This window comes from Pholis gunnellus (genome assembly GCF_910591455.1).
Source record: "Pholis gunnellus genome assembly, chromosome: 8".
NCBI lineage: Eukaryota > Metazoa > Chordata > Actinopteri > Perciformes > Pholidae > Pholis > Pholis gunnellus.
In genome coordinates this window covers 8,484,269-8,509,645 of record NC_136534.1, presented here as the reverse complement: position 1 = coordinate 8,509,645, position 25,377 = coordinate 8,484,269, and the positions used below count along the sequence as shown (strand labels likewise).

The 25,377-nt window shown below is 44.6% G+C and overlaps 1 protein-coding gene across 2 annotated transcripts in view; it reads left to right on the top strand.

Moving 5' to 3' along the window:
• The window catches only part of znf407 (zinc finger protein 407), a 134,645-nt gene extending 112,793 nt beyond the window's left edge, over nt 1-21,852 (top strand). For both annotated transcript variants that reach the window (XM_079165138.1, XM_079165139.1), the window contains exon 10: nt 20,435-21,852. In XM_079165138.1, the coding sequence (XP_079021264.1) occupies nt 20,435-21,288 (854 nt within the window). In that variant the 3' untranslated portion in view covers nt 21,289-21,852. The remainder of the gene's footprint in view (nt 1-20,434) is intronic.
• Nucleotides 21,853-25,377: the final 3,525 nt, after the last annotated feature.

Genomic DNA, 25,377 nt, shown 5'->3' with positions numbered 1-25,377 from the left:
CCAGCAGCAAACTGCATTTTGGTGTGAAGATTGCTCGGAGTGCTGTTGACCTGGTCTGAGGCAGTGAGCTAATTTTTGTCACTTTTCTTTGCCTTTTTATAATATGATTTCTTAGACCAGAGCCCACATCTGAACGAAACAACTGCAATGAACGGTAAACGTTGAAGCATGTTGTAGAAGTGCAGCAGCCCACACCAGAGCCAGTGGCTCTGCAACAACAGCTCCAGGTGCCTTCCTGTGTCACAAAAGTGTCTCCTGAATTGAATATCACTTCTTTTAATGGCAGTATAGAGGTGGACCTGTTGCTGCCACAAACAGCATGTTGTAGAACAGCATCCGGACTGTTTGTAGAATCCGTTGGGGACATTTCCAGGTGGGACCAGGACAATTTGCTCTGTCAGGTGTAGATGGTAAACAGGATCCTGACAGGAATTTCTGTGAATGCAAACATTAATTGTAAAAGCTAAAAGAGACTTTGGTTCTCAGTTATTCCGTGTTGACATTATTGTCGCGTGTTAGCGCAGCCAAATCTAAAAAAAGTTATTATTGGGATCATTTTGGTTCCAAATATAATTATGTTCCCTTATGCACAAAAGAAATAGAGTGAACAGTGACATCATATGCCCTCGGCAGAATATTTTGGCATTTGGGAACTCATCAACTCTGCAGGTCCCCAGACGAGTCCCATCTCAGTAGGGGTTCCTTTCGGACTGTCCTCTCCATTACCAAACTGAGAGCATGTTATAGTGAGAGAGCTCTATTTTTAAAGGGAATGAGGGGAGCCGATGTGATTGGCTGTGAATATTATCAGCCCCCAACACACCCACTGATGATAAAACCCTGTTTCGGTGTGCACTGTACTCCAGCTGCAGGTGGCACAGTTGACTGCAACTTGAAGTCTAGTGCACCATGTGTGGAAATGATCTATTTATTACATTCATGATAGATACAAGCACTGATGTTTTTCAAAGGGATTTATTTGTATCACCAGTGGGTTTTAGGTAGCAGTTGTTGTGTTGGAGATATAGTTGCCTGGAAACAATTGTGTAGTGAGTGGAAAGTGAAGTGACAATATTCCAAATGAGGATTGATTGTGTTGCAAGCCCCACCCCATCTGTCACCAAAGAGCATTAAAACAAAAGAAAAAAAAGCTTTCTGACCCAGGTGCTAACGCTGTCGATGGGCCTACTTCTTTCACTCATTTATGAATCACTCCACCCTCTGAGAAAACCCGCTCTATTCTTCATCACTCAGGCGTCTTCTTCTTCTTCTATCTGCTCCTCTCCCCGGGGTAGGTAGAGAATCTCTGTACATGTAGTGGTCGTAACTTGTTTGTTGACTACGGCTCATATTTCTCGTTCACATCTCAGTAAATAAAGCAGGTTGTGTTGCATTAAAAGTTATGGCAAGCAAGGTTACATCAAGGCCGTAGAGTGAACCCCCCCCCCCCCCCCCCCCCCCCCCCCCTCCACCCACCATTCACCTCATCACTGTTTCTTTCCTCTCTTCCTCTTCTCTCTATCTGCGTCTCCTTATGCTGAACACATTCACACAAACAAGTACGTGAGTCACCTCCCACAGCGCTCTCCGGGCAACGCTTGCATTGTGTGTACGCGTATGCGTGTGTGTGTGTGTGTGTGTGTGTGTGTGTGTGTTTATACTGTACCCTCCCCACCTCGCAACCTGCCCTCCACCCAGCTGGTAGTGGTGTCGCAGCGGAGATTGATAAGTTGATGCTAAAAGCTCTTTGTTTGAGGAGCCTCCTGGAGTGAGAGAAAAACACCACCTGCTTGCCACGGCAATACGAGAGCACGCACACACACACACACTTACACGCACACTGAATACACGCGTCACTCAGTGCAGACGCTCAGCCAACATTTGACAGTTTAGTCAAACTTAACAGCAGCCCGTAATTTTCACAATATGATACGTCCAACTTTACATTAATATAAAAAAAAATGATTGATTTGAACACATGTTCAGCGGGGATGAAGGGATGTTTAACCTAAAATAATTGACATTAATTAGCTACAAGCCGAGCTATCGAGCTAAACTAAAGCTTTTACTGACTCTGCGCTCCACATCTTTGATGCTGGACTGTACACATGGTAGATAATGCACAGATATGGATAAGTAAACACTCAGAAGACCCCAAATTGTGTCGATGTTTGTGAGTGTGCATGCTTAGCCGCCACTACTACCTCTCCCACCTGTCGTGTAAATAGATTCATACTTGACAAAAGTAAAGGTGTAAAAGAAAACAAAGCAAAGCCAATAACTGATGATAACGTAAATCTCAACTGTAACGTCATCATATTTGCCATATATTTACAACCAGGTCTGTAAGCTTGCTGGCTGTAGTTGAGGAGGGTAAGGAAAGGCAGGGGCATTATTAGCCAATGCCGGTAGTTTGAACTTCAATGCAAAACTCTGCCCAAATAAAGACATATTTTTAGAGGAAAGTCAAAAGATGGGAAAGGGAACGCCCGCCAATATCGGTCATTAAATCATATTGTGTTTATTCAAAGTCTACTTGAAGCTTTTACTTTTGTAATGACCAGTATTTCTAGTTTTATTCTAGTCTTTCAAGATCCCCAGGGGAAGTCCAAATTACCCCTGTGGGAATAAGGTCAGTTTATATAAACTCAGAAAAGTGTAGTGAAGCTCAAACAAGGCTCATGTTGCTATAGCTCCTGCATTGATATGCAGCGTGCGGTCCAATGAGAAGGCATGTGTTATCCCCAGTGGAGTGGTCTTTTTTTTCCTACCGTGCTCCTGGTCTTTGGAGAGCATTTCTACCTCAGCCCTCTGCTGCCAACGCCACGCCGCAACGGACCCCGCACACACACACACACACACACACAAAGACATGGCCGCCTGTCACTCTCCGTTCGTCCTCTCATGAGATGTTGCCAGCAGCTGTTGCTGTATGTTCACCCCACTTTACCAGTGTGTGTTTGTGTATGTTGGTGCCATACGTCTCTTTCCCCCAGAAAGCAAAGGAGCAGAGCCAGAAGACTAACAGTCACCCACTCCACACTGCAGCCAGCACACATGCCATTTACACAGGCACTTAGTAACAGAGGAAAACAAGATACCTACCAATGAGGAATATGTTGGGTTTTTTTTTTAAACAGCGAGACGGAAGAAATATAGAAAGGTTTTTATGCATGCATGTGTGATCCCGTGTGGTTTTTCTAGTTCTGGACCGTGACACTTTATCCGTCCTCTATTAGAATCCCTGAATCCAAACTTGCGGTATTCAATCATTTTGATTAAAAGCCGCAGTCTCTAACAGAAGTGTTGGGAGTGGAGCTGCACGGCGGCCCGCCACGTTTGAGAATTCATATATTTTCATAAACTTTTAACAATGTCAATGAGACACGTCTTCAATCTTTGGCCGCGCGACGGCAGGGCATTCAATCTTTCTTTAGCTTTTCGACAGAAAATTTGAATACAAGTGCAGTGTTATTAATGTGACAGTTCATATGGAGGGCTTCATGGGGGGATTTGTGAGGGCTTTTTTTTTTTTATTAGTTTTGGAGACACTTGAAGTAGAGAGAGAAGGAAGGGGAAGAAGCACGCTCTGCTAGGTCAAATACAGCTGGAGGGGCCTTCTCCGCGTTCCCAGCTAGCAGTGACGTTAACATTTTAATTTTGCACGCCCAATTAACAGCGCTAACTAACCAGGGACATTCATTTCTGCTGCGCCTTCAATATTAGAGAACCAAATACAATTTTTTATTTATTTTTTCCTGTTGTGGCTCTCAGATTTATTCATCATTTTCTTTTGCACCCCGCCCCGCTCAATTGTTTTCATTGAATTGCAGTCAAATCAATATCGCCGTAATGCTGATTTATTCAGTTTCATACCTATCGCTGCTCTGACTCAGTTTTAAGTGGTTGGTTGAGTGATATGTCAGCATATTGTGCAATCAACAAAACTGATTTTGCTCCTGGAGTGGCTCAATCTAACCTAAACTAACTTTAATCCTCTTATTAATAAATACAAAAATCGTACCGATTGTTTTTTTTTCTTCCTTTTCGCATCAATCCTGACGTCCAGGTTTATTTGAAAGTGACCCGCCAGCGAGTGACTTTGAGTGCATCGCGTTCGGATTGATAGGAGGTTATATTTAGCCTGATGCAGTGCATCTGATTGCCCTTGATGCCGTAAAGAGCAAACCCTGGCTAATAAGAAGTGGTTCGTCAATGCCAGATCAATGTGTACATCTTAAATGAACGCACGCCGGCTACATAATCCATAACCGTGGGCAGAGTATGAGCAGCAACAGCACTGTATTCAGTGTCTGTTGTCTTTGACACATCTTTGGTGTCATGGGTGGTGCCATAGAGGCGCCTGAGAAACAGGCCAGTCGCCGTTCATATCGCTTTTATTACCAGTCTCTGGTTACGTGCCATAATAATGCAGGGCATTTTATCAGCATTAACTTCACTGGTGTAGATATCCATCCGTCAATATGACCATGCTCATACTTATGGGATGTCCATGTGATTGTGTTGTTACATTGTGCGTGTTTGCACCGACACACCGTTTTTTCTATTAAGATTTCAAAACCCTGATAGACAATAGATACATATATCTGTAGTTCTAGAGAGTCTTATCTGTATGTTACTGATTAAAATAATTCATTACAGTCGGTTCAGATCAAAAGGTGACCCAAATCTTATTATCTCACATACAGTTAGTGGGATCTTGCAGATCATTTTGGTTATATTTGCTCAGGTTTTGAGGTTCCTGAGATTTTGCTCCCACCACATTGCAGTGGAGGTAAAGGGAATTTCATTTGTGGTCCTCACTGAACAAATAATTTAACAAGATCTAATATGTCTTACCAGCAACAATATTGTTACACCATTCACTTTTATTCCACCTCCTCTGTTTGAGTATTAACTGCTCCATAAAAGAAGGTTTGTAGAAAGTTATGGGACTGGTGTAAATACGCCTTTTGAAGAAACCACGTGTCCCGTTGGTGACGAATAGGGCTGCAGCTCACGGTCATTTTCAGTATCAATCTGCCGATTATACTTCAGATTAATCTAATAATTGTTTGGTCTATAAAATGTCAGAAAATAGTTGCAAATGTCCATCTCAGTTTCAACAAAAAGAAAAGAAAAGCAGGAAATCTCCATATTTGAGAGGCTGAAAAGAGCAATTTCTGCCATTTTTGCATGAAAAATTACTTTGATTATCCAAATTGTTTATTTATCGTAGGTTATTTTTCTGGCGATCAACTAATCGATTAGTCTACAGATCATTGCAGCTCTAGCGACAAAGCCTATGAGCTCGCTAACTGAGAGTTTGGCGGCAGAGATGGATATCTCGAAACCTGGTCGAATTAAAGAAACGCTATCTCAGTTGCTAGACACCACAAGTGGGGAAATATGTATTTTAGTAATAAGGCCCCTTTCCCATAGTCAACTCTTGTATGTTAACAAATGCAACGAGAATGTCCCATTTTTTTGTTAAGAGGCCAGTACCTTCACCAGATATCCGTCTAACCTTTGTGCATATTTCCATCTGCACCTGAGTGTTGCATGTTTTTTCTCGTTGTTCTACAGTACTGTGTTCCAGTTAGCTGCACACTGTCTTGCACACAGCCTGTGTAATGTTTTTTTGGTTGACTTGCGGACCCTCCCCTGCTCTGAGCCGAGTTTCTCTCAGCCTCGGCAGCGTATCGCCGGCCTGTTGTCAGGAGAATGGATGGAGTCCGTCCTCCCTCCCAGTGAAAACCTGGCCAGACACCGAGCGCTAACCCACTGGATAACAGATAGACACAGACACCCCACATCCCTTTTGGGGATTCGAAAAGGGGGCGTTCGGAGTCTGTCTGTCTGTGTGTGTTGCGTCTGTGTGTATGCATCCGTGTGTGTGTGTTTGAAGAGCGATCCCGTGGTCGTTTGTAACCCTGGCACTCTCATAGCACCTGCTGCCCAAACCCAGGCAGCCTAGTAATGATGCAGACTGATGATGTTAATAAGAAGAGGTGCCCCCCTCGGCTACAGAGCTCAGGCAGGACACACGCGCCCACTTATACACACAAACACACACACAAACACACATGCACAAATATGCAGACATGCGCCAAACCCAAACAACAAATGTACATATGAGCATTTTGCAACATTCTGTAATCACACGGTTCATTGGCACACACCTGCAGTGCATCACGTCCGCGAGTGTTCAGGGAGCTTTTGGCGTGTTTCGAGGTGGGAGGCGGCTGAGCTGAGAAACACTACCTCCCTATCTGTACAGAGATACAGAAATAATAATGGAAATAAAAAAAAAAAACGTGTTGAAAATCTTTCCGCTGGAAGGAAGAAAAGGGAATTATCACATATAGTGATGTCTTCATGCATGTAGCAATACTCTGTCTCTTTTTATTTAAGAGATAAACATCAGTAATTGGTGGTTGATGTACGGTTTCTAGGCTGAATTCGCTACAGGTACATATATACAACCTTTTAATCTGTGTGTGTGTGAGTCTGTGGTTTCACAGGATTCAAATGTTTGTTCTGGAGAGCTTAATCTCTTCTCTCAGTCATGATGCCGCCGTGTAGTAAAAGCTGGCTGGAGCCCGGGCCAGCACAGGTTGGTAGTTACTTTATTTCTCCCTCCGCAGTGTCTCCTGTTTTATTTTGCCTCACAATCCGGAAGAATTGATGGAGTCGCTGTGTTTATTCCGGCAATGTCAGCACAGAGCACGCACACACACACACACACACATTCACTTTCGCTCCCTCTCGTTCTCTTCCTCTGTCTCTCTCTCTACTTCTCTCCCGCGAGGTAAACATATTTTGCAGAAAAGCTGACGGAGAGCTTGTTTTAACAACCTCAAGGTCAGCAAGTCAAAGCCTACAGCCGTCACGCCAGCCTCGATGTATGTCGGTGGCCTCTGTGTGTGTGTGCGTGTGCGTGTGTGTATGTGTGTTACAACAGTATGGCATCTCCATGGCAGATTTATACCTCACCGTGCACCTTCAATAATTCAATAACAGTGCCTGTGTCTCCTCCGCAGCTCTCTGTGTCATTATAGAACAGGGCTAAATGCCACCAGGCCTAGTCCTTCTCTCAGTCGGTGTCTCTCCACTGCAGAGCCACAGCACACTCACAGTGTGTCCACACACAGACACACATACACACACAATCGTGTGTGTGCTCCTCTGCTGCCCCACTTTCTGTCAAGCTCCCACAGCTTAGCAGGCTGCAAAGGTTGCCGAAAGGCCCGCTGTCTTGTTGATTTCCAGCTACAACCTGGTCATTTTCATTTTCTCTGATTCTCGTCTACACATTTGTGGTGACCACAGTCGCGCTCGACCCCGATGAGCATCAAAATCCGTCAGTCCCGCTGTTCCCTCACCTCTTTTATGGCCTGTCGATGCCTCCTCCCTGCGGTGCGAGGCGGTTTTAACCCTGCTGACCTGTCTCCTAGCCCTGCTTAGCTGTATTCTGGACATCCGTGACTCCTCCGGCATTATGGAGCTCCTTCAATCTCTCCCATCGATCCGGCTCCCTTTCTGTTGCTATGTGCTTCAACCCCTCTCTGACCCATTCTCGACTGCCTCATAGTCATGTCTAGTAATGTGCCCCGTGCAATGCCCTCCCCTTTGCGTGCTTGCGTGTGTGTGTGTGTGTGTGTGTGTGCATGTGCATGCACGTGTGTGTTCGCCGCTGACCTGAGTGATGAGTGGTGACCCTCTGGCTGGCGCCTGGCGTCCTCCTCACTCCTATTGATTAGATCTGAGGTTTCATACAGTAGCCTCCTCACGTGACTGTCATTTACTGTCTCTCCTCTGTCTCCGACCTGTCTTGCACACACACACACACACACACACACACACACACGTGCACACACATTCATTCAGTCACTTATAAAGCACGCATTTAAGTGATGCGCTAATGAGCGCGAAAGAGGTCAAAGGAGCAGATTCTATATTGCTCGTATGAACACACACACGCAGGCATCCAGCAAAACGACTTTAATTAACGGACAACAGATGCAGCATGCTAACTGCTTGTATAATTTAGCTTATAGCTACAGAATGAGTCAGCAGCAGAGTGAAGTGCGAGCGAAGGATCAGAGAGAAAGCGAGGATACAGCTGTCGATGTTAATATACGTCTTGGGGTTTGATCTGATTTGATGGAGTGCGATTTGCGAGACTTTCATTTCTCAACGTGCCAGGTCGTTTCCTGCCCTCGCAGCCGTTGGTAAACAGCGTCCTCAGAAAAACTAGACGCGTGTGTGTGTGTGTGTGTGTGTGTGTGTGTGTGTGCGTGTGCGTGTGCGTGTGCTTGTGTGTGCCTCTTCCACTCAGTCTTTGCCACAGTAATGCTCAGGTTAAGTGTAGTTGCAGGCTATTATACATCATTAGGGTAAGTAAGGCTCAGGCAGCGCGGCAAGAGAAATGGACTCTTTCCGTTGCTTCATTCCTCACCGGCCATGGCTGAAATAGGACCTGACGTCACGCACACGCACACACACACACACACACACACACACATATATATATACACACATGCTGGTACAAAGGCACAAACTGCTGCACGGAGCAAGCAGCTAGCCACTTATCCAGTCAGTCAGTCACAAATCACACTGTCAATCAGGTGGTTTATAGAGGCTAAAGTCTCCTGATCGCTGCCAGTAGTCCGCCCAGCATGCCACTCTCCTTCCACAGTGGAAATTGAAGCTTTATTAATGGATAGACGTGAGTGTTTTATTACGTTTTCACGGTTTATGATACATGTTAACACCAACCACACTGGATGTAGCCGTCCAGTGTGATAGATAGGTTGCAATTGGTTTCTGTAATTACTGGGCATTGATTAGTATTGAATTGTTGGTAATATTATTATTTATAATTAGTTTGAATCAAGCGTTTTTCTTCATGCCAAGAAAAGAAATCATTTATTCTCAATCATTTTAAATATTGGCTGTCAGCGTCTCTATCACAAAATATGCTCAAAAATAAGTCGGCGTCATCCTCCAAAAGCCCACGTGGATCAAACCCCATGAACACAGAGAGATCAAAAGTGTTCTATACAATTCCTGCTTAGTTTTTGGGCATAGTCAGGTAAAAAAAAAAAAAAAAAGAAGTGAAATGCCCTTTGTTATCTCTCTTTGAGCTTTTTGTGTTTCCTATGCAGAGGGGCACAGTGGTGTCCTCTGCCCAGAGGTTGGACCTCCAGCTGGGCTTAAAGACACAGGCCGGCTGGGTGGCAGAGCCACAGGAACACAGAGGTGATGGATGAAGGAGGGCAGGAAAAAGACTAATTGTTCTCATTACAGAACAAATAAAAATCAATACCTCTCAAAGCGAGGGGGAGGTGGTAGTGGTCTTGAAGGGCACTGTAGTTATTGCATGGGAGTGGATTTTGTTGGAATTACAAGCAGTGGCGAAGGCTCAGTGGAACCGATCACATTTGAATGCTAATTCCGATAAAGGACAGTTAGATTAATAGATGTGGCGGTCCAGCACTGGTCCTTCCCCCCAATAAAGCGGTGGGGGTGTTTTGAGATTGAAGTTTTAAATGCAATTAAATGAGAAAACACAAGGCAAAAAAAGGGGAGATATTTCCCCAATTTTTTCAAATTAAAGCAGGAAATTTCATTACCAAGGGAGCATATTTTACACGGGCAATTACAAGGTTAATACATCTTCAACATCTCCCCTTAAAGTCCTCATATATTTGTTCTGGGATTTTGTTCTTGTACTTTAGTTTAATTGGCTATGCAGAGGCGATGCAGAAGGTCTGCGTGGTACACACATACAAACACGCACACACACGCACACACACACACACAGGCGCTCAAATGCAATAGCTTCCTATACATTAGTTCTCTTGAGGTTTAGTCTTACCTTAACCAATTCCGCAACCTGTACAACCGTAACTTATGGCATAACTTTTACTGAACCACTATTGAGCGACTAGCCCTGATGGGAACTGTTCTCTATGACGACCAGCCAGCCGAAAATGTCCACAAAACTTAAAATGTCCTCCCAGAAGTAGTGGAGAGCTGTCACAAGTCAGTCCTCACAAGTGTAGCTCGACCACACACACACACACACACACTCTCTATTTCTTCCTAGAGCTCCGGCAGCATATTGGCAGCAGAGTGTGTGTGTGTGTGTGTGTGTTGCACAAACAGTGGCAGTGGCTCTGGTCTGGTTTCTCTCTGACACAGATGACAGCATTGTGTGCATGTGTTTTCTGAATGTGTTGGTGTGTGTGAGTGTATGACTATGTGCTGTGTGTTTGTGTTCATGTGGGAGCCTGCAGACTTTAAAGAGCAGCTCTCACTCACATGTTGACTTTGACCTTTTGGTTTGTGCCCACAAAGCCAGAGCATGGGAACAGGGCTCACACTGTGCACACGTTTCATGTATGGAAAATCGATCAATCAATATGCAAACTTTTTTTTTTTTTTAAAGTTTTGCAGTCTGCAGAAGTTTAAAAAAAAGTAGCTACAATCAAGAAGTTTATGAATACAATTTGACAGTTGTTTCTGAATGAGTTTGTAGGGAAAAAGTGTTTTAATAAGAGGTTTAAAATACTTCACTGGTTTGCACTGTAACATGTCGATGCCCATCTCCTCAGAGTTTCGTCCCTGTCAGGTTGTTTCCCTCTGATTTAGCCTGTCTTGCAGCCGTAGGGACACCACACTGTATGATAGAAATTCAACAGTGAAGCAAATTGGCAGAGCCACAAAGGGCGGATCGACAGCGAGAAGACAAGCTGGGAAGGAGGCGGAGTGCAGAGGAGGCAGTGTGAAAGATAGAGAGGGAGCGAGATGGAGATGATGATGGAGGGAGAGAGAGAGAGAGAGAGAGAGAGAGAGAGGCTGTGGTGGTTTATATAACATCTCCAGGACGGTCTTTTGGCACGCATCAGGGGGCTGAGCCATCAATCACTCCATCTGTGTAAAATCACGAGCTGACTCCAATATTGCTAAATATTTATACTGTCACATACACACACACAGGCGCGTAGATGAAAAGAGTCATTCATTAGGGCCTTCTCAGGCCTGTCAGCCTGGAGATGGAGATTAGAGAAGCAACCTCCCACCGCGCCTGCCTCTCCTCTCGCCGAGCTCCTCAGCCCTATATATAGAGCCATCAGGACGATAAATATCTCCAGCGTGTCTCTGTTAGGTAAATACCCGGTAAATATGGCAGGGAGGATCGGAGGCTAAGCCAAACAGACCTGTGTGTGTGTGTGTCGCGTACAAGTGTGAGTCACTCAATAGGGAACAATAGGGACTCGTCATATAATATTCTTTATGGGTATATACTGTATGGATGGTCCGGGCTTTGATGTAGTTGGCACCGGCGATGGTTTGGTAACAGCGCTAACAGTGCAAACTATGGCCATAGCGGCGACAGAGCTAACCGCGTTTACTTGAGGGGGAACCGGCGGGTGGGTGCTACGCTTCCGGGACGTCACCAGGTAGACATTACTTCACTATCTGTACATAGCTAATAGATTTTTGCTGCAGTATTATCGCTCTGAATATCTTATTTACCACATTTAATGCGGCAGCTAACAATTAACATTCATAGTGTTGCACTCCTTCGTACACACAAATGTGATAAATAGCCTGAAGTAGTTTGTAAAGAATGGAGAAAAAAGGAGGGCTTTATAGAGAAGTGCTGAATTTCTCACCTCCACACTCCGGACCAATCTCTGCTGTCGGATTGTTGATTTCAAAAAGTTAGGGAAATTGTGCGACGCAGCCAACCCAAAGTCTGACATCAAGGTGGAGGGAGATGGGTTTTTCCGAAGATATTTGACCCTCCAACGGGCACTTGGTGAGGAGCGTGCTGATGCCTGAAGAGTAGAACGGCAGCGAATCCTCACAGTTTGTAGGCCAGAACTACAGAATGTTGAAATTGAGTAGTTTATTCTACAAATAGAGGCCGTGTAACAGCTCCCACAGTCTGCTGTACCTATATTGAGTCAAACCCCAGTGTGTTGGATTGGTATTAAGTTAAAATCAACGGAAAGACAAAATACTGTATATCAAGAGATTTTCTCATCATGTCAAGTCAGTATAAGCGGATGAATGCTTGATACATATTACATTTAAATATTGTCTCCAACACTGATCTATAGAAAACGTTCCTCCATAAGCGATGGCTGTAGTGAGGCGTGAAGAGTTCGGCCTCCCTCTGATTCCTGGTCTTGGCCGCTATACTGACGTCTTCCACAGCAATCTGCCTCTTTGTCTATATTCTTCCCAATCCGGCTTGCTTCACTTCTCCACCCAGTTTGTGTGTTTTTCATTTTGAAGCGAGCCATTATGTTGTGATTATTCACTCCATTCCGCCTTGACGGACCTCAGATCAGCGCGCGGGCCAGGCCTTGGAAACAAAACGACATCAGCAACATCATCTTCACACTGTAATTACGAGAGTGGGGGGTGTGGGGATTTTCATTTTGATTAGCGAAAAAGCTTTTATTCTCAAACTCACATCCATAATTAATCATTAAATCATGGTAGAGTCGGTGAGAGGGATAGATAGGGGACACGGGGTGGAAGCAGGATGGAGGGATGTAGCAGTGGAGAGAAAGGGAAGAAGCACGTAATTATCTGCAGAAGTTCGACATCCCCAGTAAATCCACGGAGCCGTCTGACACGGCTAATTAAAGAAGCAATCAAAGGTCCACCTCCAGAGATTTTGAGAGAGAGAGAGAGAGAGAGAGAGAGAGAGAGGAAGAAGGAAACAGGCTGGAGAGAGATAGAAAGAGGGCCTAATGGGGAGAATGAGAGAGAAAGGGAAGGAAGGAGGGGGAATATGGGAAATAGGAGTGTTGTGATCTTTGGTATTGTTTCATATGTCAACCGTCCCTCTTGGATTCTTGGATGAGACTCCAGCACGCCTTCTCTCTCTATTCCGTCTCTGTTTTTTCTGCTCTGCATCGGGCCATCACACTGTGATCATTTCTGACCTTCATCTGCGGTGCAAATAGCAGTGATTTACTGCATCGGGGGGGGGGGGACAACCGGCACTCCGACCAGAAAAAAAAAGTAGTGCATTAGTCATATCTGGTTAGTCATTTTTAAAGTTGAAGTGATGCATCTTCTGATGCTTTTCTGGGGCACATAATCAGTGATGTAACCCGCAGTCATCAGGTGCTTTTTAGGCCTTTCAGCATCAGACGCCCTCTCGCTGGCAGCCCTGCTGAGGTTGATCAGGCATCACTTTGTGCAACTGTAGCAACCTCCCACACGTTTGCTCTTTTTTGCTATCCGGAGCCAACCAGATGAATTCCCAGCAGCCTCTGCGTCGCGGTAGATGACGCTTGCCTTCCGCACTTCCCCGCAGAGGCGCTGCATCCTGTACTAACCGTGCTGGCTAGCCACGCCTTCATTCTCAGCCGGCCTCTTAATTTGAAAATCTCCTCCATCTGGCCCTCCTGGAAGTGGTGAGCACAGTCGGCTTTATTTATTACTCCCAGGGAACAATTATTACACTCATGGATTCCATTACGTGTCCTAATCTTTAACTGAATCCTGTTTTAGTTCCTCCAAGCGGGTTTCTGTGTGTCCCTTTCCTACTCTGTAAATTCTTTGGATTATGATATTAAAATAGCATTTCATTCGCTTTTGAGGCAACGTTTATGCATCGAATACCTTTTAAACCTATCACGCATCCAAAACATTTTGCTTGTGTAATTATTGATGCTACTTTCATATTTGAAACTGAGGTTGTTTTTTGCATTACTGTAACTAAGTCCATGGCCACAAGAGACACGAAAGCTATTCAAAGGATGAAAAGTAAAGGTGTAGTGGGATGGTTTCCCCCGATGATTGTGTTTTTTTTATTTGCTTCCCCTTTCACCTCTCTCTCTCTCTACCCCCCTCTCTCTCTGGGGGCTAAGACCCAGTGGACATGAGGTAGATAGAGTTAGTGTGGACCAGATTATACTCACACTGGGTCATCCTCAGTCAGCAGAAAAAGAGCTGAGAGCAGGACACTGACCTGTGTTCCCTCTGACCACTAAGTGTGTGTGTGTGTGTGTGTGTGTGTGTGTGTGTGTGTGTGTGTGTGTGTTTGTGTACTTCTCACCCTTCCCAGCTCAATCTATAGAATACTACAGTATATTTCATTGTCCAGGCCTTTTGGGTGCTATGCTATTCACTCTCACTCTGTTTTTACATGTTTCGTGTTCATGCTCGGTGTTAATCATAATTATCTCGAGTCCCAGTGAGAAAGCTATGTTTAAAAATATTTAAAATCCACTTCTGGATATTTTCCCCCGATACATCTGTTCCGTGCAAGAATAATTTTTAATTATAGTCTTGTTTACTTCTACACCAGGCAGCGATTTCCTGTTTGTGGGACGGAATCACACGCAGTGTTTCAGTCCCACAACTTGTGTTTTAGTTGTTTATAATTCTTTTCTGCTGTGATTACTGTCAGTTAAAACATACTGTCGTTGTCTTAAGCACTTCTGTCATTTTCACCCACGTGCGATGTGAAACACGCCAGCTCCTATGAGGCTGACACCGTTCGTATTATGTAACTGTTTGGTCCGTTATTTGTTTTCCCTTTTTAAATCCTGTGTAAACTGGCGCTGCAGGAATGTCTTAAAATGTCGGCTTGCACTCACATTTGTGCTCGTAAGAGGATGCGTCAGTCTTGACGACATCATTTATCCTCTCCGTTTTTGCTACTCACTGTTCACAGTGAAGAGACACGGAGGAAAACGCAGTGCGGGGTGTTTCTGAGACTCAAACTCTTCTCTTCAAGGTGGACGACTCAAAATAATGACAGTAAAGCGACCATAAAGAACAGAAAACACTTCATGTGCGTCAGATGATTTATGCTTCCTTCTAAGAGTCTTCATGAACACGTTCTATAGACTAAACATTGTGTTACGTCGACTGACCACATATAATAGCAACACTGTTTATGTAAAAGACATTCACTCTTTCTTGAACTTCCAACTGAAGTCAGCGATGCGTTAATGTTGTCGTATCGGTGTCGCAGCCCAGAAGGCCCCCCTGTCAGTCTGTGCCCTCATTCTCTTCTGTTTGTTCGTCCTTGGGGTGTGTTCAGTGCGTCTCCATCTCTCTCTCTCTCCCTGCCCGGTCCACCCCGGTGTCAATCCGGCGGCCGTATAATTGGTTGTTTTTTGGTCGGCCGGCCTGTCCTCCCTGGCGTTGATTCATGGCGTTTGTAAAGGTGACAGTAGCGGCTGTCCCTACCAGACAAAGTAGAGCCGTCACTAGCCAGACCTCAGCTGACCTGCTAGTTTGTGCGCACACACACACTCACACAGAGGCAGACAAACACACACACACACACGCATAGGGAACACATGCAGCTTTGCCTGAGGCCTCACAGGGGAGGAGAGGCAGGTAAGGTCGTCGTGTACACGGCTCGACCAAAGAACATCCTAAAACACACTCGCACACATACAAGTGAGTAAACACATGCACATATTGATGCTTGTCTTTTTTAGTCTGCAAAGAGGTTCAACACATGTAAATGTATAAAGCTAAATACTTGATAAACATCTACGCTCTTCACATACAGTATAGCTCGTGGTCTAAATGTATGTAAAGAAGTAATAGTACATAAACCTTTATACTTAGACATACTGTATGTTATTACTATACACACAATCTGCACGAATATGTCAAGATATTCACATATATTTAGTATGGATAATTAAATACATAACATTATAACACAATGACAGAAACGGCATGCACAAATAGAATAAATAAAATAACAATACAAAATAGAAAAATAAAGGAATCGTATTATAAAAATAATAATGAAACACGATAAACACAAATAAATCTATAGACATTAAAATACAGACATGCTATAAACACTTAGAAACACACACAGACACACACACACTGTCGTATGGTAGGCTTTCCCCGGTGACCTGGATACACCCAGAACTGACACTTTATCTACTTAGCAGTGTCACCTTCAAAAGCCTGCACCAGTGACACGCACACACACACACACACACACACACACACACACACACACACTACCTCGTCTGTAAAAAATCGCCCCACAAATAACGTCTATGTGTGTCAGGTTTAGGGGTCTCCATCATGCTGTTTTTAAGGCAGCGGCTTCATATCTATAATTGAAGGTAATCGGCTGGTAAAAGGATTGTAAAGGGTTTTGTGCTGTAGTTAAGAATTGATCATAAGCTCTGGCTGTTTCATGGTCCTGCCATTGACCTTGTAATTGATTTGGAGAGCATTTTCTTTCTTCCTCCACTCTAGTGTTATGGTTTGATACAGTATATTTGACTTGCTTGCAGTGTCTATACAGGATTGATTCCTTTTGTTTTTCATGTTTGTCTTTGTGCCCGCCTATTCTTCTGAGAACCAATCAGGATGTAGGCTGTGGTACACGTAGGCTGAGATGAGCCTCGCGTTTAAGTTTAGGGAATACATCCAGTGCAATGTCCTCACAAGTATAACAACATGTAGGCCTGATCACATGTGCATGTGAGCTCACATTCGCAGCGGGCTGACCTGTGTTACTGCGAGTGTAATTGATTGTGTGTGTGCCGGTGTCTCGGTGTTAAGGTTAATTTCTCTAACTGCTGGTAAGTGCTGTCTGACCGCTCCCCTGGCGGCCTCTCCGAGCTGAAGTAATGCCACTTAGAGGCCCCGGGCCCCCGCCTCTGGCCAGCCCATCGATCCGCTGATCGATAATTGCATCTGTACCGTACGCAGAGCGGACAAGCTCCCCGCACTGACCTGGCGCTAACACACCGGCCGGTGTGGGGCAAGCTGTCGCGCCGCACACATGGGGAGCAAACTGCGGTCCGGGGGAATCACCTCGCGGGTCCTTAAAGAGGTTCCAGAGGAGTCTCCGGCTACATCGGGTTCAATTTCAGTATCATTTCATTCATGATAGGAGTTATCCCGTTTCACTCATTTCCATCACCGTTGTATCTCCACGCACAGCAGACAGCTGTGTTCTCCCCAGATAAAAAAAACCCTTGTGTTGGCAAATCGCTGCACCTGCCAGTGGTTATCACAGAGCAGGGCTATGCTTTGCGCTTGGCATTTGATTTATTGCAAAATGTAGAATGACACTCCCAAGATTCCTCCATCCACATACCTCTGCACGATGTCTGAATCTGAATTTGTATTAATTAAGTTCGTATAATACTCTCCAACATATACTTTGAGCTCTGTACACATTTCTCATTAGTCATTGATTTAGTTTTAAAGTCAGACTTTCCTGTCATCTGAACATCCAAATGACATCACCGCCCGTCCCAGCATCCTTTTTTCTTCCTCCTGTTGTTTTCTTCCTCTCAGGGAGCCTCCATCTTGTTTCAGATCACAGCCAATAAAGCAGCCTGCCTCTCCCTCTCCTCCCCTCTCCTACTTCCTGTTAAAGGAGTCAGTCAGTCAGAACACTCAAAACACATATTAAACAGGCATCAGCCTCTCGCCGGGGCCAAATCACGCTGTTCAAATGTTGTTCTTCCACCGGGAGCGCAGGACAACTGAAGAGATGGGATCTGCAACATTAACTTGATTCACGGCTGCGGCGACTGAGTGACACTCCATAAACCTCAGCGGGCCGCCGCCGGGGACCCGCCGACAGCACCCCATGGCTAATGTGACACACACACACACACACACACACACACACACACACACACACACACACTAGCAACGCACAGCCGTACCACCCCCACAAGCACCACACACACACACACATTTATATAAGCGAGCACACGCGGGGACTGGCATGCACATACAAATAGCTATAGCAGCACGCGTTGTGCTGACACACACCAACCAGTAAAGCCTAACCTTAACATCCCGCCCACATATTGACACGTGCATACGACGTGCATTCAGAGTGGCGCATGAATGCGTACAAGCATTAACAATATATTTGGCACAAACTGGCCAAAAAGGGAGGTTCACCAAGCCGAACATATACATACAGTCAGGAGTTCATTCACTAACATGCCCTCTACACACACACACACACACACACGTGTATATATATATATATATATAAAATACAGCTTTTATGGTAATGCCGCAGAAGCTGAGTTATTGTCCTCCACAGCCGACCTCTCAGCGCTTTGGCGTGGGCAGTTAGCATGGGCCCTGTAGCTCTGTGTAAATAGGTAACCTCTGCTGCTCAAAATGCCAACTCCGACAGTGCCGACTCCCTCCACACACCAACTGCTGCGCTTGTCACTTGAGATACAAATTGCAGAGTGCGAATTGATATTTACTGCACCGACTTGTTGCCTGTGTACAGCAGCGTCACAGTTTGTTTTTTTTTGTTCATCTGCCTTAACACAAAGGCACATTTATTTTCTTATGCTACGTAAATAAGGAGAGAGAGAGAGAGAGCTATGCAGCAGATGTATAGAGATAAATGGAGACTCACAGAGTGAGAGGAGAGACAGGCTAAGAGAGTCAGAGATGTGCAGACGAACCCTGCAGGCCGAACTAAAGTCTTGTAGGTCACTTAGAGCTATAATGCAAAATGTGGCCCCGATATCAATCGAAACAAGGCTGCCGAGTACCAAGAACCCTCCCTCTTAACAAGGCCCTGGTCTGATCGCCCTGTCTTCCTTTGCGCTAAAAGGAAACGGCTCCAGAGTTCGCGGTAACTGCTCTTGCCAGGTATGAAAGAGAGTGGGTGAAAAGAGCTTTATCCCCGGGAGAAAATCACCCTGTCCATCTGCACAAAACGCTAACTCTTCCACCTTTCTTTGTGACGAGAGATGTGGAAATGGCAGTCTTTTGTCCAGCGTTCTTTCAGTTTTAGCTGCTCCCTAGAATAAACTTGGCGCTTGTAGACAGGTGTGGGCGTGTGTGTGCAGGTGTCATTAAAATAACAAGTTGTCATCTTTCTCGCTTTTAGGACAGTGCCAGCTTTTAATGATTTATGATACTCTATGCGAAAGAGTGAACATGCAGCACAGGACAGAGTAATATACATATATATATATATACCTTCTCCTCTGATATTGGCCAAATTGAGCAATGAAACAACAACCAGTATCTTTACAGCCTTGACGAAACTTCTAGAAAAGGCCAGAAAACATTTTATTGGTAATTGAAATGCTCTAAAATGGAGTTCTTTGCATTTCTGACAGACAGGTCTTAACAGTTCACTCTGATGCTGGACACACTCTTCACACACACTTTGTTGTGTCCTCCAGTGCATCATGTGCAGGTTTGTACTATTTTGGGAGTGTGTCTGCGCAGGACTGATCAGTGGTCACCGCCTACACGTCCAGAACAAGAGCTTCTGTGCCTGTTGTTTACACTGGCGGAGGACGGAGCACTGTTGGGTCAGACTCGGTCTTTCTGATCACATTGTCAACCTGGTGAGTGCAGGACATTAAATGTCAGGGGGAGATAGGAATATCAATGATTGATGAGTCTGTTCCTGTCTGTACTGTGAGATCTGTGTGATCTCCACGCCGCCCCGGGGGGGGGGGGGACCCCGTACCACCGAAATGTCAACTTTTCAGGAAATGAGATAAAAGCAACAAAAGTTATTTTTTGTTATTTCCAAATAATTTGATGTTTTGAAGAGAGCTTTTAGGGTTTCACGAGCCTAAAGGGTTCCAGAGAAGTGCAGACCTTCAGGTGAAACTAAAACAGAGCAAATCAGGGTCAACGGTGTGTGTGTGTGTGTGTGTGTGTGTGTGTGTGTGTGTGTGTGTGTGTGTGTGTGTGTGTGTGTGTGTGTGTGTGTGTGTGTGTGTGTGTGTGTGTGTGTGTGTGTGTGTGTGTGTGTGTGTGTTTCCAGTATTTGTACAATAAGTTCATTTGTGCACGGAAGCCGAGGCGTGAACAGAGTCCGTCCCCGCCCCCCCCCCCCTTCACTGTCTCAAATTCCCATTTTCTGCATAGATTAGCCTACAAATGTCTGAGCCAGGCGCTGTTTAAACAATGGCATTTCTAACACTGTTCCTATCACCTTGGAAACGCCATGGCAACCTGTGATCTGAGAGGGCACAGTGTGGCTCAATTAGCACCAGCCGTGTCTCACCACACTCTTCCGTCCGCCTAATATCTCCATATTCTGTCTCCTTTCATGCATTAAGTGACACAAATATGTGAAGTGTCGCATTACCTTTTATATCAACTTCTTTACAGCTTTTTTTCCCTCTTTGTCACAGTGATGGATCCACAAACATAATAAGTTTAAAAGAACATTAAGAAATGTAAACGGCCATGTGTGGCACTGTATGTGCAGTTTGTTTCGGGTCTTTTGGATAATGATCTTGACCATCTTGCCACTAAATTATTTTCCTTTTCTATTCTGTTTAGCTCCGATGGTCTTTTTTCCGCCTGCCTTTCTACTCTGTTTCCCAGAAATGGAATAAAAAACCCAAAATGTAATCAAATGTGTCTCTGTGTTCCCCAGGTATCGTGTCCAAGTCTTTCGAGTGCCGTCTGAAGGGTCAGGGGGCCACGTTTGTGGAATCAGAAGCCGTGGACTCCCCTGTGCACAATAAGGAGTCATCGGAGGCGTCCGTCCACGACGAGCCGGTCCAGCAGGTCATCATCATCCAGGGCTACAGCGACGGGGAGGTGACCATCGACCAGGCCCTGGAAGAGTCGGCCGCTGCCACCTTGCAGACGCTGGCCATGGCCGGCCAGGTGGCGGAGGTGCTCCACATCACGGAGGACGGACAATTCATAGCCTCGGGCAGGGAGGTGGCCTCCGCGGGGGCCCACCTGGCCGGAGGCGGCACCCAGTACGTGGTGCTGGATTCGGGGGAGGCCAGGAAAGAGCTGCGGGCCATGGTTAGAGGAGGGGGACAAAGTCACATTGTCTCGGAGTCGTCCACGGCCCTGGACGCTCTGCTCAGCGCCGTCAGCGAAATGGGCCACCACGAGGAAAGGCGAGGGGAGGCCACCGTCGTTCACGAGGTCCTGAGCCCCGAGATAGCCGCGGCTGTGCAGAGCGTAGTGCAGTCGGACATGAAACGGGAACAGCAGGAGGTGCGGGTCATCCGGCAGGACGGGATGCAGGAGGTGCTGCAGCTCGCCGCGTCCCAGATGATGAAGGAAGGCCTAACCCAAGTTATTGTCAATGACGAAGGAACGCACTACATCGTCACAGAGCTGGACAACTGCACCTTGCAGGTGGAAGGAGGCATGTACGGAGAGGCCGGCGGAGGTGACGTGGAGGTGCAGCAGGCAGAGCCGCAGGCCGGAGAAGAGATGGTAGTCTATCTGGATGGGACCCCTCATAATATAGTTCTGGAAGGGTAGCGGAGAGAGAAATTTACTAAAAGACGTACATTTGTTTTGTTGTTACATCTCCTTGTTCAGTTGGGATGAAGCCTACATAGTTTGTTTTTACGTCACTTCTGTTTTCTGTTTTATTTTGTTTTTTTTACTATGTTCTCCTATGCTACGCTAAACTCAGGTTAAACATCATTTATTGGGAGGGACAGTGGTGGAAACTGGTTTTGGTGCTGAGTGAGTTAACTTGCAATCCTCACATCCACCAAGACTACATTAACCACTTGATTAATGCCATGCAACTTCAGGAAATGAAGATATTTCCTCCTGAAATAAATTTTTGAAAATGCATCTTATATTCTGAGTCTCCATAAAGCAAAATATCTATTATTGGTTTTCTTTGATACTTTTGTTTAATATTACCCTAAGTTTTGTTTGTTAGATTTTGACACAGTTATTAATTCTTGTCTATTTTCGTTCACCATACTTTGTAGAGATTAGCATATTACTAGTTATGAAATAACTTTTGGGACAAAAAAACTCCAAGACAGATCTTACAGCTGATTTATATGTAATAAAACTGATAATTATATATCAGCTGCTTGTAAGTTCAGCTTTGGGGAAACCTCTATGAACCATTAATGCAATTTCATTTCTGACAATAAAAATTGAGTCTAATTTTTAAAAACTGTGTCCAGATTTCTTTATTTTTTCACCGCATTTGCTGTTAATCGCCATGCCGAGCATACATTTCAGCGTCAATAACTGCCATTCCATGTACAGCACAGCGCACATCCTACAAGCAACATGCATGCATCAGCTGCTGGCTCCCATCATGCTTTCTGATCACTAACACAGTCATTATCATCACCATTATCATTATCGTCATCATGATCACCATCATCCTAATCGTCATCCTCTCCTCTCTCCCCCCATCAAGCCCATTCTGTTCATTGCATACAACACACTCACCCCCCCCCCCCCCCCCCGGCAGTCTTCAGCACTGGAGGGAGAATCAATATTCATTTAGGCCCCTACACAGGCCTGGTTTCTGATGGAGTGAGTGGGAGAGCAGTATGACGGCTGAAAAACACAACGGCCAACCGCTGAAAGTGGAGAGACAAAGCACTCGTACACACAGAGGGCATCAAAAGATCATTCCTTCAACACACACACACACACACACACACATGCACGCCGAGCGAGAGAAGGTGGGCTCGGAGAGAAAGTGGTGGAGCGGTGGCCAGGAAAAATGAGAGGATTACAGATGGACGTTGAGGGAGGTGAGGCCAGAGAGAAGTGAAAGAGCGGTGAAATCCACAACCGCACAGACAGAAGGGAGCCTGTAATTTCACATAACACCTGTCTGCCTTTCAGCCTGGCTTTGTCTCCTGCTCTCAGCCCAGTGTTGCTTTTATAAACTCACACAGTCTTTTCAAGCTCATGTGTTCAAGATAAACACTTTTAACAGTAGTCCCGTTCACTGTGTGAGCATCCATACGTTGCCTGTGAGCCAAAGTTTGTTAACACTCACTTAGTGGTAAAAGATACAACTGTAACATGGTCTGTTTTGGACATTGCTTAATACCCATATGTTATTCAGGTTTAATATCAAAATATGGAAAGCACTGTGTGTGAGTGATGGCAGGATCAATATTAGTCAAATATTAAAATAGTACATGTAACCTGAATTTTGGACTGCAACAGCATTCTTCAAGTTGGTGCTTTCTACGCTTTTTTGGCGTACATTATGACTCTTGTCGACCAAAGAGTGACTTCAGTTTGAAGTCTTTTTAGAGGTAAGAAAGGGTGAGAAGAGAGTAGTCGGAGGGAAATTCCAGATTTATTTTGTGACCTCTCGGGTTTCCCACCACTGTTTACATAACTCAACATTTTAGACAGAAATTCCAGATTTATTTCATGAAGTGGAGCCACTTCACTCAAATCCAGATAATAGTTTTGCTGGTGTAAAATGATTCATTGCAATATTTTTCTTTCATTTTGATTCATAAGTTTGAATCTGCTGAATCACATCTTAATGTTTAGTATGTGTTTGTGCTCTTTTAACATATGAATATCTATAGATCAGCCACTGTAAGCGCCCACATAACAATGTGAGGGACCTGAGCTAAGCTGAGTTCATGCCCTCCACCCATCCCCAGTTCACTGTGTGTGTTGGTGTTTTTGTTCTCAATAGGAATGTCCATCTGCGCCCGTGCTCGCACGTTATGCTACATGTCTGGACCAGTGATTGTGTACTGTATTGTGAGCGTCTCCGCCCTCCTCCTGTACGTCCCTAATCAGGGCTGGATGGCTCATTATTAACTGCAGCAGGCCACTCGTGTGACATGGAAGAGAGAGAAATTAGCAGCTGTCACCCAGTGATGAGTTCATTTCCTGACAGGCCTCTGCTCTGAAGAGTCCTGCTGCAGCGGACCAGACGGCTGATGGAAACCTGCTGCTGATGCTTAATTGGAGAGCCGGAAAAGGGCAGGAGGAGGAGGGGTCGCCTCGGATGGAGAGATGAGGGCAAAGAAGTGGGAAGGAGGAAGTAACACATTACGGTTACAATGTAACTATTGAAAAATCCACTGCAGTACTTTGACTTCTTTATCACCAGTTTGTTGGTATTATTATGTAATTTAGTTACCTGGCATGCAACACATTATAATCATCTTGTGACACTACCCAGAAGTCTGTAAAATAATTCAAGTTAGCACCACTGATGATGATCAAAATGCTGCTTACTCTTTAATGCATCAGCAACCATTATTAAATAATATCACATGCAGTATATAATAATATATATATATATATATATATATATATATATATATATATATATATATATATATATATATTATATTATATTGGCCTAAGATTCATCAGGTGGCTAGAAATATGATTCAAAATGAACGTTGCCCTGCTGTATGTGTGAGTCTCAGTTGTATACTCGTGCTATTAATTGTACCTTTTTTTGAATAAAGTCTCTTCATATTCACTTCAGAGACCGAGCTGAACAAAAATGGTTGAAATATAAATGAATACAGTCGTAAACAATTGACTTAAGTTTTATGTTAGTATGGTTTTATTTATTTTTGTCATTAGACACTACAGTTGTGATAACTTATTCTCCACCCATGCCCATCACTTACTAAAAATGAAAGGAAGTTGTTGTTGTTCTTCATGTTGTTCTTGTTCTTCTTCTTTTGTGTTTATTGACGGTTGGCAAACCAATTTACCGCCACCTACTGGAATTACCGGAAGTTTTGCGCTGAAGTTACTAAAATGACCAAATACCTGCGCAATTTGCGAGCACGAGGGGAGGTCCGCGACGTCGAGACACGCGCCCTTGCTCGATGCAACTAACAACATTGAGCTTCTCAACGTGTCGGAAACAGCGTGAACTAACATTGAGTCGAAACGGTTATTGAAGTCGAGCAGAGCAGAAGACAACGCATCTGCACGTGCCACGAGTCCGCCAGAAGTGCGCGTTTCACCTTAATTAGCTGCACTTCACCTGGTGGTGAGCTAAGGTTATCCTAGTTCTCCTGTCTGTTAGCAACAAAGTAAGCCATGTAAGCCTACTCTGGCATTTTACTGTGTTTGGTAAATATCAAGTGTCTTTAAATTAAACATATCTGGCACTTAAAGTGTAAGTTTCTTAGTAGTATTCCCTATTTCTTCTAATGTGGAGTTCTTAATCACTTTCAATACTACTCATGATGGTAAAACAGCGACTGTGTTTCTACAGAAAGTTACAGTGTTGCTTCACTGAGAGTAAGGTTCATGGCTTTAATATTTACTTTATAAGATATATGTGTGTTTTATTGCTCACTCATATATTGGCTGAGCTGAAACAGTTAGTTCTATTTTAATGTAAATTGTGTTAATATATGCTAAACATCTTTTGTCGGAACACATAATTCCACTATCTCAGTGTTTGGAATTTAACTAGAGAATGACAAATCATTTTAAACAGGAAACTGAGACTACAAGGCTGTTTTTTAAAATGCAGGTCAGGTCTTTTATTGAGGGAGGAGATCCAGTGAAGAAGATCCAACGACTCCAGTAGACGGTGAGCCTCCCTGCTGGATTTCCAGGAACTCTGATCTA